This window comes from Labeo rohita, chromosome 9 (assembly GCF_022985175.1).
Source record: "Labeo rohita strain BAU-BD-2019 chromosome 9, IGBB_LRoh.1.0, whole genome shotgun sequence".
NCBI lineage: Eukaryota > Metazoa > Chordata > Actinopteri > Cypriniformes > Cyprinidae > Labeo > Labeo rohita.
This window is the reverse complement of record NC_066877.1, coordinates 10628553-10647880: the sequence shown is the minus strand read 5'-3', so window position 1 is coordinate 10647880 and position 19328 is coordinate 10628553. Positions and strand designations below refer to the sequence as shown.

The 19328-nt window shown below is 34.9% G+C and overlaps 1 protein-coding gene across 1 annotated transcript in view; it reads right to left on the bottom strand.

The window, feature by feature from the left end:
• pard3bb (par-3 family cell polarity regulator beta b) overlaps positions 1–19328 on the bottom strand; it is a 386633-nt gene that overhangs the window by 174769 nt on the left and 192536 nt on the right. Inside the window, 3 exon segments of the mRNA XM_051118598.1 lie at positions 4880–4983; positions 6184–6277; positions 17419–17551. Coding sequence (XP_050974555.1) covers positions 4880–4983; positions 6184–6277; positions 17419–17551 — 331 coding nt within the window.

The following is a 19328-nucleotide window of genomic DNA, read 5'->3' as shown; positions in this document are numbered from 1 at the left end:
CGCTGGCCCAACCGGGCCAGTAGAAAAAATCCTTAGCGTTGAGCCCTGTAGAAACTAGCTAAAAAGGTAGTTTTGAACGAGGGAAGTCTTTCGCCGTGTGTCTATTTGGAGAAAAGCAGAAACACACACACTTTTACACTATCACGATAATGAAAGCCAATCAATTGTTGGCGTAGTCGACTGTCGCTACCGAAACATTACTTTGCGAGAACCAAATATGAAAACTAATGAAGTGTAATTGAAATTCTGCTGCATCCAGCGTTTTAAGAGAGCAAAACATTTCTCATTCAGTGTGTTATGGGAAAAAGCCGAGCTAATAGGGTCATCCTTAGCTAATGTGTGGAAATGTGCTGCACTGTTCAATTCTCATGGTGAGCGTTCAATTTTTAGAGGCGTCGCAGCCATCACGCCTGTACGGAAAATGACTTGCAAAAGCGGCCATCTCATTTCTGTTTTAGTGATCCCTCCATTCCTCAGAGGCAGTCATCCAGTGGACCCTCTTCCTTGCTCACAACGTTTCTCTCTTCTCATCTGCACCTCCAGCACCTCTATAATCTCCTCTCTCACTCTCATTACTCCTTTTCTTTCCTGTCTCCGTCCAGAGGGAGGAAAGGTGGGAGAAGTCTGTCATCGTTCTCCCCTGCGGCTCTCTGCGAAAAAATCTCTTTGCTAAGACACAAACCGATGGACTCCCTTAAACTGCTTTGTGGAGCGCTGCAGAGGCCCCCGTATGAATATTTGCTGCAGGTATGGGTATCATAAAGCTAGTCTCTCATCTTTTTAGCCTTTATTGCAGGCAGAGCTGAGAGAGGAATAAAGGGTAGGACATGATCAGAGAATTATACAAGGCGTTTAAACAGAAGTTATGGTCACCCACGAGATTCAAAATTCAGCTTGATTATGTGTAAGGGGCTTATTGCAAAATAAAAAAATAAACAGAAAAAACAATAAATAAAAAATAGAAATAAAGTAAAATAAAATAAATTGAATCAAATCAAATAAACAGAAAAAGATCAAATAGAAATAGAATACAATAAATAGCACTAAAATAATTAGAAATAGAAGTAAACTAAAACAGTAATAAACAGTAATAAAAACAAATAAAAATAGAACAAAAAAACTGACATAAAAATAGAACAACAGAAACAGCAATAAAATAAATAGAAATAGAATAAAATAAATAGCTTCAAAATAAAATAAAATAAAAAGAAATAAAATAAATAGAAGAATAGAAATAGAAGCTAAATAAAACAGAGATAGAAAAAATAAATAGTAATAACAAAATAAACAGAAATAAAACAGAATAAAATACACTGAAATAGAAATAGAATAACAGAAACAGTAATCAAATAAAATAAATAGAAACAGTATACAATACTTTCAAAATAAAAGAAAAAGAAATAAAATAGAATAAAATAAACAAATAGAATAAAATAAATAGTAATAAAATAAGATAAATAGACTAGACAAATACACTAGAATAGTAATAAATAGAAATAAACTATAATAAAATAAATAGAAATAGAAACAGAATAATAGAAATAGTAATACAATAAAATAAATAAAATAAATAGCAATAAATAAACAGAAATAAACTAGAATAACAGAAATAGTGATAAAATAAATAGAAATAGAATAAACAGCAATAAATAAACAAAAATAAAATAGAATAAAATAAATTGAAATAGAAATATAATAGAATACTTTCAAAATAAAATAAAAACAAAAAGCAAACAGAAAGAATAAAATAGAAATAAAGTAAAATAAAATTAATAGAAATAAAACAAACAGAAACACAAATAGAATAAATTAAATATTAATAGAAAATAATATAAAAAAAATACATAAAATAACATAATTTGAAAAAATATAAATAAAATAAAACAGTAAAATAATTAGAAATAGAATACAAAGTAATAAAATAAAATAAAAATAAAATTCAATTAAATAAATAGAAATACAATAAATAGAATAAAAATACTAATAAAATGAAAGAATAAAATTAAATTAAATAGAAATAAAAAATACAAAATAGAATTTGTAAATGGAGTCTACAAGAAAGTAAAATGATCAGTGGTGATTCTTATTACATTCTCACTGCTGTGAGAAGAAATGTTTTCTTATGAAAATATTTTTTTCTTTATTTCTTTAATGACAATTTACATGAAAAAAAAAAAAAACTGTAGCGCTGTCTTTATGTATGCATATACACATATTCATATCTATGTATCTCTCTTTCCCTCTCTCTATCCAATTCCAATTTCCAATTAATTTGTTCTTGATAGGTTTTGTGAAATTCATCCAACCGCTCATTTCAACAGAGTTATAGAATTCTCAATGGATGACGTAAATCGGTACGATTTACTTCACAACCCCATCAACAGTAACAAAACAACAAGTACTTCCTGCGCTCTTCATTAACAAAGTTACTGGCCTGCCAACCGGTCAGGAAAACAAATCGCCACTAAAGCAGTCATATCAGCGCATACACAGTAATCAAAACAAAGCCATTACTGCAGCTGTAAACCTAAATCTACCGTACAGCTTTATATCCTCACAGCTATTCAAGCCTCTGAGGGGATCCAGAGAGAAGGCCGATGGCATAATTCACTCGTTTTTTTTCCTTTTTAATGTGCCTACGCCCAGGTGAATATGAGCGTACACCAAAAAATTTCAATTAAAAAACTATTCAAACTTTCTATTATTCATGAACTAAAGGGGACTCTCTTTATTGGTTATGTATTATTAATATCCTAGCGCTCGTATCAAAGACGATCCAATTTCATATCCAGCACTTGGAACCAAATTACAGTGGGTTTTTATTCACGGGGCTCGCTCAGCCTGGCCATTGTGCCGCCCACCGTAGCTACAGTCGCCACGGTCACCAAAGAGCAGCCCCCGTCTGCCCTCATCATATTGAGCTCTTCAATACTTTCACAATTGTTTTTTTTAAAAAGCCATCATGTGACACAGATTTGGTCCGTAGCTGTGGCTGATGTATCAGATATAGAGCGCCACTGATTAGATTTTCAAGGTAATGTTGGAACACGAGAGATTAATTGTGTTACAGTGAGGAGGAGCATTGATTCATCCCCCAGCATGCACTTAGACCAGTCAGCCCACATTTCACATTGAAGAGATTGCTAGAACATGGATGGTTTCCACTCCTCTTAATATGATATATTCTGAATATATACCGTTTGTATATATATGAGATCCACTCACAAGTGCATTACGGAATTAGATTTGTGCCAAAAATATAGAACGAAAGTAATATATACACCACTGTTCAAAAGTTTGGGCTCAGTAAGGTTATTATTATTACTTCTTATCTATCTATCTATTATTAAAAAAAAAAAAAAGTCTTTTATATATCAAATATACTGAACAGATTCTAAAATGTAATTTTCTAATTCTAAAGTATTCCTGTGATGCAAAGCTGAATTTTGAGCCACCTTTATTATTAGTCTTCAGTGTCACATGATCCTTCAGAAATCATTCTAATACGGTGATTCAGTGCTTAAAAGCATTTCTTAATATTATCAATTTTGAGAACGGTTGAGCTCCATAGTATTTTTGTGGAAACGTGATGCTTTTTTTCTAGAATTCTTTGATGAAAAGAAAGTTCAAAATAACAGCATTAATTTAAAGATACATTTTCTGTAACATTCTAAACTCATTGAATGTCACTTTTAATCAATTTAAAGGGATCGTTCACCCAAAAATGAAAATTAACCTATGATATTCTCACCCTTAAGCCATCCTAGTTGTACATGACTTTCTTCTTTCATACAAATACAATCAGAGTTATATTAAAAAATGTTCTGGCTCTTCCAAACTCATCCGCTGGAATGTCACTATCATGAATGCCCATACAACAGTGAGCAGGAGCTAGAGATTATGGTTTTGTAATATTTTAAATATGTTTCAGAAGGTACTGATTAACCCCCAGAGCCTTGTGGAGCACTTTTTATGATGGATGGATGGATGCACTTTTTTTGGACTTCAAAATCTCAACACCCATTCACTGCCACTATAAAGCTTGGAAGAGCTTTTTTTAAATTATTTATATTTCATATAATTCTGACTGTATTTGTATGAAATAAAAAAGTCATATACACCTAGGATGCTTCCACTGTGAGTAAATCAGGGAGTAATTTTCATTATTGGGTGAACTATCCCTTTAATGCATATGTGACCCTAGACAACAAAACCAGTCGTAAGGGTCAATTTTTTAAAACTGAGATTTATACATTGTCTGAAAACTGAATAAATAAGCTTTCCATTTTTGTTAGGATAGGACAGTATTTGGCCAAGATACAACTATTTGAAACTTTGGAATCTGAGGGTGCAAAAGACTTAAAATATTGAGAAAATCACCTTTGAAGTGGTCCAAATGAAGTTCTTAGCAATGCACATTACTAATCAAAAATTATTTTTTAAATATTTTTTTATGGTAGAAAATTTACAAAATACCTTCATGGAACATGATCTTTACTTAATATTCTAAAGCTTTTTGGCATAAAAGAAAAATGTATCATTTTAACCCATACAATGTATTTTTGACTATTGCTACAAATATACCTGTGCTACTTGAGACTGGTTTTGTGGTCCAGGGTCACATATATGCATTAGTTTCTAAAATAAATAAATAAATAAAATAAAATAATAAAAATAAAAACATACAGACCCCAAACTTCCAAATATTACTGTGTATATTAGCAAATCTCTTCACTTGGTTTTAACAACAGTTGTCAACAAATCTTCATATTATCTCAAGCTTTGTTTGCTTAAAATGTGTTACTTTTGCATTTCTATTAATAGGACAACACAAAGAGAAATCAGATAGCGAAATCACACAATAATGTGGATGTCTTACCTAGATCCATGCTCTTAGACGGCTTCACATGATTCTGCTCCGTGTGACCCTGCTGACCTCCGTCAGTCAAAGAAGTGTCAGCTGAACGAAGACCTGAACTCAGACTGGATACACACACACAAAAACAGGGTACACATGTGTTTCTTTACTATCTTTATTAAACAGTTTTAAAGGGATAGTGCACCCAAAAATGAAAATTAGCCCATTATTTGCTCACCATCCAGGCATCCTAGGTGTATATGACTTTCTTCTTTCAGACAAATGCAATCGGAGTTATATTAATAATTATCCAGGCATTTCCAAGCTCTATCATGGCAATGGGTGGTTGTTTCTCTTTAACAGTTCACAACAAGTCTGATAAAGTGCATCCATCCATAATAAAAAGTGCCTCACATGGCTGCGGGGGGGTGAATAAAGGCTTCCTGTAGTGAATCAATGCATTTTTGTAAGAAAAATCCCATATTCAAAAAGTAAGAATCACTTTAATCTAGCTTGCGTTAACTACTCATACACGGAAGCAGCTCTGGCCGCTTAGATGTGACGAATGCAAGCTTGTTGTGGAAATAGGTTAACACAGCACCGGTCACAAATTAGAAGTTCAAAATGAGTACTTGTAAAGCAAAATGAGACTGGTTTTCCTTTGCTTGGAGGCATTTATTCACCCCCCGGAGGCATGGGAGGCACTTTTTTATTATGGATGGATGCACTTTATTGGACTTGTTTGGGACTGATGAAGAGAAATACTCATCTATGACACTCTAAAGCTTGGAAGTGCCAGAACAATTTTTAATTTTACTCCAATTGGATTTGTATGAGAGAAGGAAGTCATATACACCTTGATGCCTGGAGGGTGAGTAAATAATGGGCTAATTTTCATTTTTGGGTGAACTATCCCTTTAAGTAACTCAACAATATATGGGAATTGCATGACTACTCAGTTTTTACAAGTCTGATAGAAAAGTAGCCAACCAGTCAGTGGGTCAGTGACTGTCAAAAATTAATCAACATGAAAAACTCATGTTCCACTTGCTCATTATGTTCAGGATGGTTTAAAAGATTTCTGGCTTGTAAACCCTACAAACTAATACATCTCAAGCCATATATTTGGCATTTTCAATACAAAACTAATAATCACAATGTAGCTACACAGGGATACAGTTTTGTGGACAGAGGAATTGTCCTCAGTACAGACAACACTCATGTCGTGACCAACTGGTGTCAAAATTAATTAACTAGCCGGTGCAACCCCTACATGGAAAAAGAGACATGTTTGTCAATTTCAGTCCAAGACAAATCCATGTTACCTCTGCTGGAGCTTCAGGCTGTCCTGTCTATGAGGATTAGCAGCGAAGCCTTCATCATCCCCCTCTTCCATGTGACCGTATCCCCCATTTGAAACTGTGAGAGAACGGGCAAACCGCAGAGAGAGAAAAGCAATCATTAGAGCTCTGTGGAAATATTATGCGGGCTCATTTAAGAGGGGTCTGCTGGGGTCAGGCCAGTGGCGGAGAGAGGTGACAGTCTGGCTCGAGCGCTGAGACAGACAGACAGAGACGAAGACCATTATCAGCTCCAACACACTGCAATCTCCACTCACCTTTAATGATCTTTCACTCCTATGATAATGGGACTGGGGCCTCGGATTGACTTGATTTTTCCCCCTCTAAGCTTGGTTAAGCTTGTAAGAAAGTGTATGTGTGTGCATCTCACAGAAAGACAGAGACTTTGTCTCTGTAAGTAAACATATGTATATTATCATAATTGTCGGCATAATTAGTTCTATTTTTTTTTATCTATATGCTTAATTAGTAATGTTTATTGTCACTCAATTTATTTATTTGTTTAGTTGTCGGAGATACAATAGTGTAGAACATATTTTTACACCAATAAAGCATATTAAACTGAACATTTAAGCAACTAATTAAAAAAGTGAGTTATAGAGTGATTGTTTATGTATGCATCAGTGGCGATTTCTTTAAGACTGCAAGGGAAGCTCAGCTTCCCCTATAATGTCACAAAATTAATGGTCAAATTATGTACTATTGTATTAACATTTTATTGACTAAAAATGCGTCTCAAAGACGAGTTCGTTCAGAATCAGTTAGATATAGCAGGTCAGTTGACTTGATTTTCTTCTCATACATTCCCGTAGCGTCACAGTGCGTTTCCCCGTTGAAGCCCAGCGTCCATTGACTTCAATGCTGCTGCTTTGAACGTTTTTTTTCAGTGATTTGAAACTAGACGGTCATTGGATAAACGCTGCGATTATGTCCCGCCCACGGACGCTCAGCGTCTCTGGGGGTGAATGAGGAGCAAATGAGGAGTGGGCTGGCCTGGACTCCGAGCTTCTGCGTGATGATTGGAGGGTCTGTCGAAAGATTGCATCTCCTTTTGACTGACAGCGATTTTGTACTATAAGGAATCGCTGAAGCTATTCGCACTCAGTCCCATCGCGGATTTCTCAAGTTCAGTCGAAATAAAAACTGCTGCAGCCTATTTGTTTATATTTGCTTGGCGAAATTGCTTGATTTTCATCATACATTTCACACAATTATACACCACATTCCTTGTTTCACTTTTACAGAGTTTAATATTTTTTTAGATCGTTCATTCATTCATTCATGTTAATATTTAATGTAGTAATCAATATATATATATATATATATATATATATATATATATATATAGATTACTACACTAAATATTAACATGTAGGATGACTATAAATTAATATATATATATATATATATATATATAGTAATCTTGAAAAATTTTAACATAACATAATGAAACCTTATATTTCTATTAAAATACTTTATAAATAAATAAATAAATAAATCTCCATAATAACCTTATTTAAACTGCAAAATATTTATACTATATAGTAGCATCTGACTAAAAGAAAAAATACATCATATTTTGCATAATAAAACTAAAGCTTTTTTTTTTACGATTGTTTGCATTGTGACTTACTTATGACAATAAGGCACATTCTTGTGAATAAATAAATAGACAATTTTATGATGTAGGCCGAAAATGAGCTTCCCCTATTTGACAGACCAGTAGCCGCCACTGGTATGCATGTATTTGTTTGTGTGATATATTCAGTATACTATGTTAGCAGGTTAAAAAGGATGAACCCAGCAGCACAACAGAATGTATAGAGAGAAGATGAATGAAACAGGAAGTGCGGTTAGCAGGATGATGCAGTGACTGTGTACTCGGTTCATGTCTCATTTGCCTAAGGAGACTACACATGGCTCTCACTAGGCAACATAGAAGCCTTAAACCACCTGCTGCAGAAATAAAGACACAATGAGCTGTTTCTGAGTGCGTCTGTATGTAATTGAAGGGCAGTTTATGAGCATTTACCCTGAATTCTCTATTATTTAGTTGATGTTTTCAGCTACTGTATCTGGAGACCCACATGACAAAGACCTCATTAATGTCTGTTAGGCCAAATAGTGCAGAACCAAAACAAAGGCTGCAGGTCTTTGTCTGAAAGCCAACAATGCACAATTGAAAACAAATGCCTCAGATTCCCAGACAGCGAACGCATTTCACAAACAATCTACAGTATGAACAGACGCTCACGAACAGTTCCAGATATAGACTGAACCCTTGTAATCATTTCCTAAACCATTTCCTTTAGCAGAGTCAACTGCATACAGAATTAACTGCATACAGCGGCTACAGTATTTGTTGGCTGTTGAAAAAGGAGAACAAAATGAATGAATTAATAATTTAAAATTAATTATTATAATAAAACTAAATTATAAATATAAAAATATTAAATAAAATTATATTTTAAAATAGCACCCCTCAACAACAACAACAACAAAAAAGCACAATATACTCTGGCTGTCAAGTAAACGTGAAATATATAATTAATTGAATTAATGAATGTAATGAACTTTGGCTGAGAAATCACCCTCCCAAAAGAGAAGTCATTATTGTGTTAAATGAGAAAATCACTGAATATATATTACAAAAAATAATAGCTGTAGAGAGAGAAAAAAAGGTTTTACATTGCATAAATAATGATAATGCATGCATGTTTTTTTTTTTTTGTGAATATTAACATATGACATGATTTAAAAAAAAAAAAAATGAAATGAAGTGAAGTGAGAATAAATTAAAACTGACAGATAACAGCAAGTCTTATCAAATCTTAATGAATGAGTCATTCAATCATTCACTGATTGTCAATTTCATTCAGTGATTTTCATTCAATGATTCCACGGAATCACTGACTTATTCAGTAACGAAACACCGCTGCGAGTTAAATTTTTTAGAAAATTACATTTTATAAGCTTTTTAAATTTTCTAATTAAAGCAACAGAACACATAGAATAAGCTACCAATCATATAAAATCAGTATTAACAAAATCATTTACCACAGAGGTGGCACAGAAGAACACAAAAGTGGCTTGTAGGTGAATTTTTTTATATGTTTAGTGAGGTTCAGAAGTGGTATGAGTGCAATCAAATTCATAAATTCATGTTGAGATTAATGTTTTAAAAATAAAGTTTTGAATTCAGAAATATTAAATGATTTAAATAACTAAAAAAGATACTTCAAAAACATCACTAAAACTGCCAGTATGTGGTGGCAAGTCACTGATTTATTTACTGAATCATTCATTCATTTGATTCGTTCGAACGGCAGATTCATTTTGGAATAAAGCAAGTGACTGCCTTTATGAATGGGAAATTTAATCATTGACTCACTAGATTTGTTTAAAAATGCACGTTTTAACTGTTGTGTTCGAATGGAGATGCGAAGCGGCTCAGTTGTGACTTGTTTCAAAGTATTTTTGAGAGCAAAATCAGGCAATAGTGTTATAGTCAAACAATGTAAGTCACTTAATATTAACTTCTAGTTTATTTAACTGTTGGATTAAATCAATATCTCATTTACAAACTCCCTTAAAAATCATTAAAAGCTGTCACTCATCTTAGTTCATCGCAATCTCACGAAGTTCCATTATAGTCAACGAAGCTCTCTACACTGCACAATCAATCTCTTACTTACACTCTCTCTACACTTTGTTTATGAAGGGATTCGTCAGATATGTCTGTGATACATTACTTAACGTTGCAAAAACACACAGAATCCTTTGAAGCTCCTCTCAGCACAAACACAAATATGCTGATCAGGTCAGTCGCAATATTTTTTCATAGTCACACACAGTAGTTTTCATTCGCAAAAGACTGAAATGGTTGCACTGTAGAGCCCTGATCAATATCACATTTGCACATATTCGAGAGAAAAAAAAACACTTACTTGTTCGAAATTACTAAACTATTATCATATGATAGAAATATAAGAGAAAAAAATCATACAGTGGCATTTTGCCCTCATATCTTCAATTTTAGGAGCATATAACCATTTTAATAGGCTACATCTCGCAGTCAGCCCTCGTCCTGCATCATGTTTGTCAGTAGTAAGTAGTCTATAGAGAGTTTAAAGGAATAGTTCACCCAAAAATAAAAATTCTGTCATTAATTACTAATCCTTATGTCATTTCAAACCCATAAAACCTTTTGTTCATCTTGGGAACACAAATAAACATCTTGACATGTTCAAGACCCAGAAAGGTAGTAAGGACCTTGTTAATTAGTCCATGTGACATCAGTGCTTCAGGTTTAGAAAGCTCTCGGATTTTATTACAAATATTTTAATTTGTGTTCCGTAGATGACCAAAGGACTTTGGAACAGCATGAGGGTGAGTAATTAAAGGGGTCATCAGATGCCCATTTTCCACAAGTTGATATGATTCTTTAGGGTCTTAATGAAAAGTCTATAATATACTTTGGTTAAAAATTCTCAATGGTTGTGTAAAACAACACCCTTTTTACCTTGCCAAAAGCTCTGCTCAGCTCTGCAAAATCATCCCATTCTGAGGGACTGTCCCTTTAAATGCAAATAAGCTCTGCTCGCCCCGCATCTCTCTTCTCGCTGCTGCTCTGAGAAATTGTTTACTTTAGCACATTTAACCACGAAACTTGCTAACTAGCATGTTATTAGGAAAGGTGATTGCAGAGATTCATTATACTCACTTCTGCTGTAAGTGAAGCTGGATGACAAATGATTTGCGCGAACATAGATGCATTTATGTCGATCGGGAGGCGCATTCCATTCAGAAACAAATGTAATCCACTGCATCTTCAGTGGCTCAGATGTTGGGAGGAAATGACGACCACTTTGTTCATTATTACATCCAGCAACACAACACCGCAATCGCTCAATCTGAGATATTCCCTGCTCTGGCATCGAAACAATGGAGGTTGGACTGTTACAGCTGATCTGAGGTAAAACGCTCATGTCAATCAACTATCATGGGAGTGGCCTCTGTCGGTGTGGCATCATGATGACCCCTGTAATTACAGAATTTTAATTTTTGGATGACTTAACCCTTTAATACACAGACAAACTCATTTGCTCTGGTTGATGTCACATGAACTTAGCTTGACGTAGCATAGCTTAAGTTTGGAAAAAATAAATAAATAAATAAATTACTTAAAAAATGAGGAAAAAACTTACAATAAAATACAAAAACGAATTTTAAGTTTTTCCTGTGGGTTGCAGGGATATGGATAGCACGTTGCTCTCTGTCTTCTTGATGGAGTGTTTGTGTTTTGGCGGAGTGGAGCTGGATATCGGGCCTGACAATCACATAGATCAGTGCGCCCCACCCAGCAGAACTTCATCATTACTCATCAGACTGCACGGGGATGACTGCTTATTAGTATTATATATCTCATCTGTTTGTGTGCTGCACAACTGCCATAATACATCAAGCGCACAGACGCATGCATGCACGCTTGCACACACACATGAACATACACACACTTGAGAGATGAACTGATGTTGGAGTGAATGAAAAAATGGATGCGTGTTGCACACAAATGCACGTACACACATTCGCAGCTGCACACACTCACGATTATTTATCTGCTAAAGTGTGGCGTAGTCGAAATGAAATAAGTTGTTCCTTCAGAAGATGATGGATCAATGGCTCTTCCAGCTAAAACAGGGTTATTAATCCTAAACGGTGTGTGCTACCAGACCTCTCGCCTGCACTAGCAAAACACCTCTTTATGTAAAACATTAACTGAAATAAAAGCCACGTTTCTCTCCAAGAGGGCTGGGTATGAATCTATTACCACAGACACTGGACAGATATAATATTTCACATCTGTGTACAATATTCATAATGACAGTCAGCGGAAAGAGGAGGCTTGGCTGCATGAGTATTGCTATGAGAACGAGGCATTGCCTGTAATGAAAATATTGTATTACACACACACAAAACACTATATGTTGTAGAAAAATGAAGGGGAGAAATTGCAATGCTTAGTATGGCAGCTGTGGGAATTAAAGTACCATCTTAGAGTTAAAACACCAATTGTCTTGGCAAAGTCATCAAATTACTGTAATTACTCTAGTCTAAATTACTCTACAACACACATGCGCATTAGCTGAACTAACACTAATGAAAAATACTGTTTTTTAGCATGATTTGAGCTACAGATGTGCTAAACACGTACGTATCCAATACCTCTGAAAAACATCAGATGTGTATAAACATCTTATGAACACATTAAAAAATATACAGTTGCTATCAAAATTATTCAACCCCCTTAACCTGCAAGATATTTTGCTGCAAAAAAACAAATTTTGTGAAAACAATTCAACAAAGGCATCAGTACACTATTAGAGAAGATTTACTAATACACATTTGAGTAATTCTGAGAACGTAAGTTAATGAAGAATGGAAAAAGAAAATCTAAATTATTCAAATTGTTCAAAATTACTCAACCCCCAAAATTCAAATTTGGTGCAGAATCTTTTTTTTCTTTAAAACCACTAATAAACACCGCATGGAAATGCTTAGAAGCTTAGAAGCTAGAAGCCAAAATTATCTGATACTTCAGTCTACTTCATACAGTCATGTTTTCCACTTCCTGCTACAGTAAAGCAACCCCATAACAGGACTGGCCCACCTCAGTATTTGAGGATGGATATGGTGTCCTTCTATTTATAAGCTTTCCTCTTTTTTTGCACCAGACATACCACAGATCCAAAGTTCCAGTTCCAGTCACATCACTCCATAAAACATTCTTTCAGAGCTCCACAGGTCTATTCAAATGAATTTTAGCATGTTCAAGTCAGCCTTTTTGTTTTTCTTGGTCAAGAGTGGCATTCTGCAAGATGCCTTAACATGAAGGCCATACTTTTGTGTCTAGTTTTCTTCTTACACAATGCATTGAAATGTTTTTCCTCCTTTCGTTGGGTCATCTTGCAAGTCTTTGGCTGTACATTGCTGGTTTTTCGATTGTTACCATGAAATAAAATTATTCAAATCGTGGTAAGATTTTGGTCATATCACTCACCCCTATCTGACAGGAAACATCTTAGTATTACAGATGAGCAAAAAAAAAAATAAAAATCACACACATCAAACAAACATCAGGGATACATCAAAAATAATGCTGACAGTTTGAGATATTTCAATCTTTTCCCATTCAAGCTACAGTGTTTTCTTATTCAGGTAGATAAGAGCTGGACTACTATAGCATGACTAGAAATAACTGCTAAGGAACGTAGTGAAGATGGCCACCGAGTGAGATGCTCTTCAAGACTTTGACAGATGTCACCACAAATAGCTAGTTTCAAAAGAAAGCATGCTAGGAACTAGAGATAAGTGAACCCTTTCAGCTTTTCTTTGAGGGTTTTGGAGCTGTGGCCCTGTGGTTAGCACATACTGGTATGCGCTAACAAATTTAGCTGCTTATGCATTCCAGTTGAACACGCAACATATCTTCCTATCTCTTATTTTCTTTCTGCTATCCTCTCAAAAAAAACAATTTTTTTTTAGACTACTTATAGTAGTCACAATAATACCATGCACTATGGAATACCATTTTTTAAAGTACCTTGGAATATTATGTAAACATTACGATATAGGACTTAAATGAAGCATATAAACAAAAATGCTCTTAATTTCAACTCCACAGAACACAAAGTTCATCTTCTTATGAAGGCGTTAGAGGCCAGAGAAAAACTCATCCCACACCAGAGACGGACAGAGTTCAGAAACAGTAATATTCATAGCATCCCACACTTCCGCCCTCTCCTCAGCTCCCGGCCCACTGTTATCCAGGGTTATAATTAGAGCGATTCTCCCGAGGAGCACCACTTCAAAAGCAAACACAATACACATACATATGTACGAAATCATTAGCTTTCATTTACAGCTCAAACAACTACAAGTAAATTACTTCCCTCAGCCCAAATGGCTACGGCATGCTAAAAAATTCAGCACGCTCTTGATGAGGGCATTATGCATTTTAAATTGTTTGCTACGCTACGTTACGAGCGGACCGCATTACTGTTGCGCCTGTGGAAACATGGCCTAGATAAAGCGCACATCAACTTAATGATTTCAAGGTCAGGGTGAAAGAAACCAACACAAACACACAATCACAGCACGAGCGGAGAGCTCGGTTTCCTTTTTTCTGCCTTCTTTGCTGTCATACTTTCTTTGCTTATGAGACAACCGTACCTAGAACCACTTCCAGTCAGAGAGAGAAAAGAAGGAATATTTTTGAACTGCATATATTTATGAGCGTGAGAGCATCGGTCTATCAAGGAAATAAACAACGGGGAGAAGCGTGAGGTGTCAGGGAGGGGAGATATGAAGCTGATGCAGCTGATATTGGACTATTTGTATTATTTCTTAGCATTGCGCACTCTGGGAATCCCAATGAGTACAGTGTGTGCGAAACGCACTCCTCGGGAAAAGCTGCAGACGAGTGAAGCAGGCAGCTCCATTTTAAGCCCCTCTCTCTATCTGTCTGTCTCTAGTTGTGTTGAAATCCTGGAGGAGGAGTGTTACTCTTTCATGTTCGGTTAAAGGGATGGTCCACACGACAGGCTAGGCACACAGGCATTTCACATGAAAAGAATTGCAAATGTGCTCCAATTCTCAGACGAGTTAAACTTCCAGTTTCTAATACAGCTGTGATAAAAGAGGCTTTCTAGGCATGAAAGAGAGGAAAAGAGAGACAAAGAAAGATAGCACATGTATGACAAGCACACTGTATCGATAGTGACAGACATTCATGTGCAAACATATTTCCAGTATGCCACATGGACAGAAAACTCTAGTTAGCAGCATTTAAAAGGTCTCAATATAGTATTTTGAGGCAGACCAATTCATGTGGAATAAAACTGATATTAAACACTATCATTAATATTAGGGATGCACTGAGACATTAGTAAGCTGATAATTATTTTTGTGTTGTTTGATAACCGATAAGTGAACAATATCACAATTCTATATGTGACCCTGGACCACAAAACCAGTCTTAAGTCGCTGGGGTATATTTGTAGAAATAACCAAAAATACATTGTATGGGTCAAAATTATTGATTTTTCTTTTATGCCAAAAATCACTAGGAAATTAAGTAAAGATCATGCTTCATGAAGATATTTTGTAAAATTCCTACTGTAAATACAGCAAACATAATTTTTGATTAGTAATGTGCATTAGTAAGAGCTTAATTTGGACAACTTTAAAGGTGATTTTCTCTATATTTAGATTTTTTTGCACCCTCAGATTCCATATATTCACATAGTCATATCTTGGCCAAATATTGTCCTATCCTGACAAACCATACATCAATGGAAAGCTTGTTTATTCAACTTTCAGATACCGAAAAATTGACCCTTATGACTGCTTTTGTGGTCCAGGTTCACATATGTTTTTTTTTTTTTCCCTAAACAGATTAAAAAACAATTAAGCCTCATAAAATTATAATGCACAGTATGAAAAATAGACAAATCAAGAGTACATTTAACAGTCTAATTAAATTATTAGTGCTTTAATTATTAACTTTAATCAATGTTTGCTAATGGCAAACATTATTCAAATGTAAAATAGTGAAAATCCAAAAAATCCATTTATTTGATTCTGAAAAGTGCAGTAAAACAGTATAAATGTTTTTTATTTTAAGTCATTTTAAAATTAAATTTATTTCTGTGATGAATTTTTTATTTCTTTGAAGTTTATAGGCAGATTTTTGTTGTAAAAACCACTGTTAATTGTGGCTTTAAACTATTTTTTATGGTCAGAACATGACAAACACTTAATGTTTTTTGAATTCTTTACACTTTTTCCAGTCATTTTTCCTTAACAAAATAAATATCTTAAGGGGAGACACTGCAGGCAAAACACTGTTTTTTTCATGCACCTGTTGAGATTTTGGGTTTTTTGGTTTTTCATAAAGTGTTTTTTTCAGACTAGTGGAAAGAAAACATCCAAAAGACACTGTTAAGTGTCTCTTTTATAACACTTTATCTATTTGCGTCAATAGATTTCAATTACAATACATATTTTTAAAGGCAGTTTTCCCAAAATGAGCTTTTTCTTCTTCACTGAGCCATAAATCTCCACTTCAGTAACACTTACATACACCAGACTTTACATTTGTATTCATGTCTATATCATGAAGGTTTAGAGGGATTTGTTGATATATAATTTTCTTGATTATATACAACACTTCATCCCCCCCAAAATTGTGAAAAATATATCGTTTTCTGTCTAACTATTTTCTGAATTATGGAGTGACAAAAAATGAGATACCCAAAATCCCCTCTATAAAAACATTTGACTCTAATATGTCAAAAAACTAAAACAAGAATTTTGAAATGGACTTCATCCAGTGTTTAGATTTTTGTACTAGAAATGTATGCATATTAGCACATATTTAATTAAATAATGCCTCATTTGCACATTGCATCACCTGCAGTGTCTCGCCTTAATTGAAAAAAAAAAAAAAAAAAAAAATTCTTAGTTCTCCATGTTTTAACGAGTAATATCGTTTCAAATCAAGAAACATGTTTGTGTTGCCTGATATTATTAATAATAATATATAAAAAATGTCTCTTAGAAATATACATTTGATAGCAGCTTGAGTTAGGATGCAGATGTAGATTTATGTTCGTTATCAAAATCAGTAATATCTGTAAAAGTTGTAGCAACCTCATTTTTATATGGTTTTTTTGGTTTGTTTGAGGAAATCTATGTTAATGTTATAGATTTATAGTGAAAACCAAGATGGAATTGGTTATTATTTCTATCAAAACCTTTTTTCTCAATTCTTTAATGAAAAAAAAAGTTATAAAACAGCATTTATTTGAAACAGAATTTTTTTGTAACATTATAAATGTGTTTACTATTTTACTGATTAATTTAATACCTTCGTCTATTCATACATTACAAAGACCATGGGGTTTGTTTTTCATCCTACAAAAGTAATTTTGTGTTTAGACTTCAAATGTACTATTTATTTTGTTGTAGAAGAGTCAAACTTTATCAGTCTGGCTGATGAAAAGGCAATCTGCAAGCAAATGCGCTGCAGACGACAGAAATATATTAGCAGTAGATATCAGTGTGGCCTTCTCCTTGAACGTCTCATTGCGGCACGGAGCGACTGTGAGATAAAGACACAGCGAGCCCATCACTCACCCGCACATCGCTCGTAGATGCTGTTCATCACCATGGGGGGCTGAGCGCTGCCATCTGATTGGCCGAGGTGGCCTGCCTGCCCCACGCAGCTATCAAAGGATCGATTGAGAATTCGCCGTGCTTCCTGGAACTCCTGCGAGAGAAAATGAGAGAAGCAGTGTCACCGTATCGATTCTGTTTGTGAATTATGGAAACAGAAGAGGCAAATCTGAGCGTCGGGATAGGTAAAGACTTTCAAATAGCAGGCGGATCGTTACGCCAGCTTCGGCATTCATCACAAAACAAATACCACATTGAGAACAGGGTTTTGGAGGAAGGAAGAGAACGAGAGATGAAAACAGCGCCAGAATCTGCTCCTGGAAGTGCTCTTAATTCATCTGATTAGTCTAGATGTCAGTGGCATGAAGGATTTAAGCCACTCACACAGATGTTACAGATTTTGTGTCTCTTTTCCCCAGAGAGAAAGACAGAATGGTAATTCATTTCATTATCTTGCCCCCAGGCCTGAAGCGCCACTATGAAATATGTTAATTCGATTGGCAGATTTCAAATGCTGGAGAGAGGCAGGGTGCAGCACATCAGATGGGTCTTCTAATGGCCTGCTCGGATACTGCACATGCTGCCAGCATTTGGTTAACTGTGGATCATTAGGAAAGCAAACCGCTCGCATAAAAATATTGTAAATCAAGGTGTATGTGTATGTGTGTGTGTTCTTTTTTGAGGCCCTGAGCGTCTAGAGGTCTGAAAACAGCAATTATGGAGAAGGCCGAGAAGTCGTGTCTCCACTGGAATAGAGGGCACCTGTTCAGCGTTGTTTTGTTTAAACATTCATGTTTTAATGTTAAGATTTGGCTGAGGTGACCGGGCAATATGTAGAAGACTAAAGGCTGGAATACACCGATTTATTTTAAAAATTCAGAACAGATTTGAAAACACTAGGCATCATACACTTATTGATTTTGTAAATGGTCAGAGAAAAACCAGGCATCATACACTAAACGACAGAGGATCAAACACTACCAGACTTTCAAGCAGAACCAAACTCATGAAGTTTCTACAAGATGCATGACAAATGAAAATAATTGCTGCGACCAAATATTCATGCATCCATACTATGTAGTTGGCCTATGTTTATAAAAAAAAAAAAGCAGTACATCCAAATTCACAGTATTTGAGAAACAGTCAGCGAAAAGTAGCAAGATGCTACTTCAGCCTAGAAATTCTCAAGTGTGCTTCGATGGACTTCTGGACTGCAGCAGTAAGAACTTGCTCTTTTGTTCACTTCATTTTACCGCTGATTCAGAATGTTTAACCGATTCTCGATTTTTTACTATTTTAACTAGTCAACTTGAAAATGTAACTACAACATGATTCAAGTAAGTTTTTCATTATTAACCCTCTACTTAAAGAAAATTCTACTCCAAGTGCACCACACATGAAGTCAACATGATGTAAATGTTAAACAAATCACTTGTTAAATATCGTTGCAGAAAAGATGCATGAATGTTAAGAAACAAAAATTCTCAAAAGACAAGGTAATCCAAATTCACATTATTAACTATAAATGTTCTGTAAAAACAATAAACAAAAAAGCTTTTAGTCTGTCACCATGATGCAAACATGAAATATCAGACATACAAGAGTAGTTCACAGGCTTTTTATACAATTGCACTGCTTTTCCATTGTTTTTTCTATGTAATGTTTGACTGTTGCACTCGTGTCTCATGCATGAAACGGCATTATGAAAATGCAGCGCTCAAGTTAAAAGAAGTTCACTCCTATCTTGCATGTTTTTCCTTTTCTATTAATCGCATCTTTGTCAACACAAAAGCGCATTCTATGTGAATGGCGCCTGGCGATATAAGCGTGTCACACGGGAGTGGTTAATCATGTGCGCCAACATGCGGTTG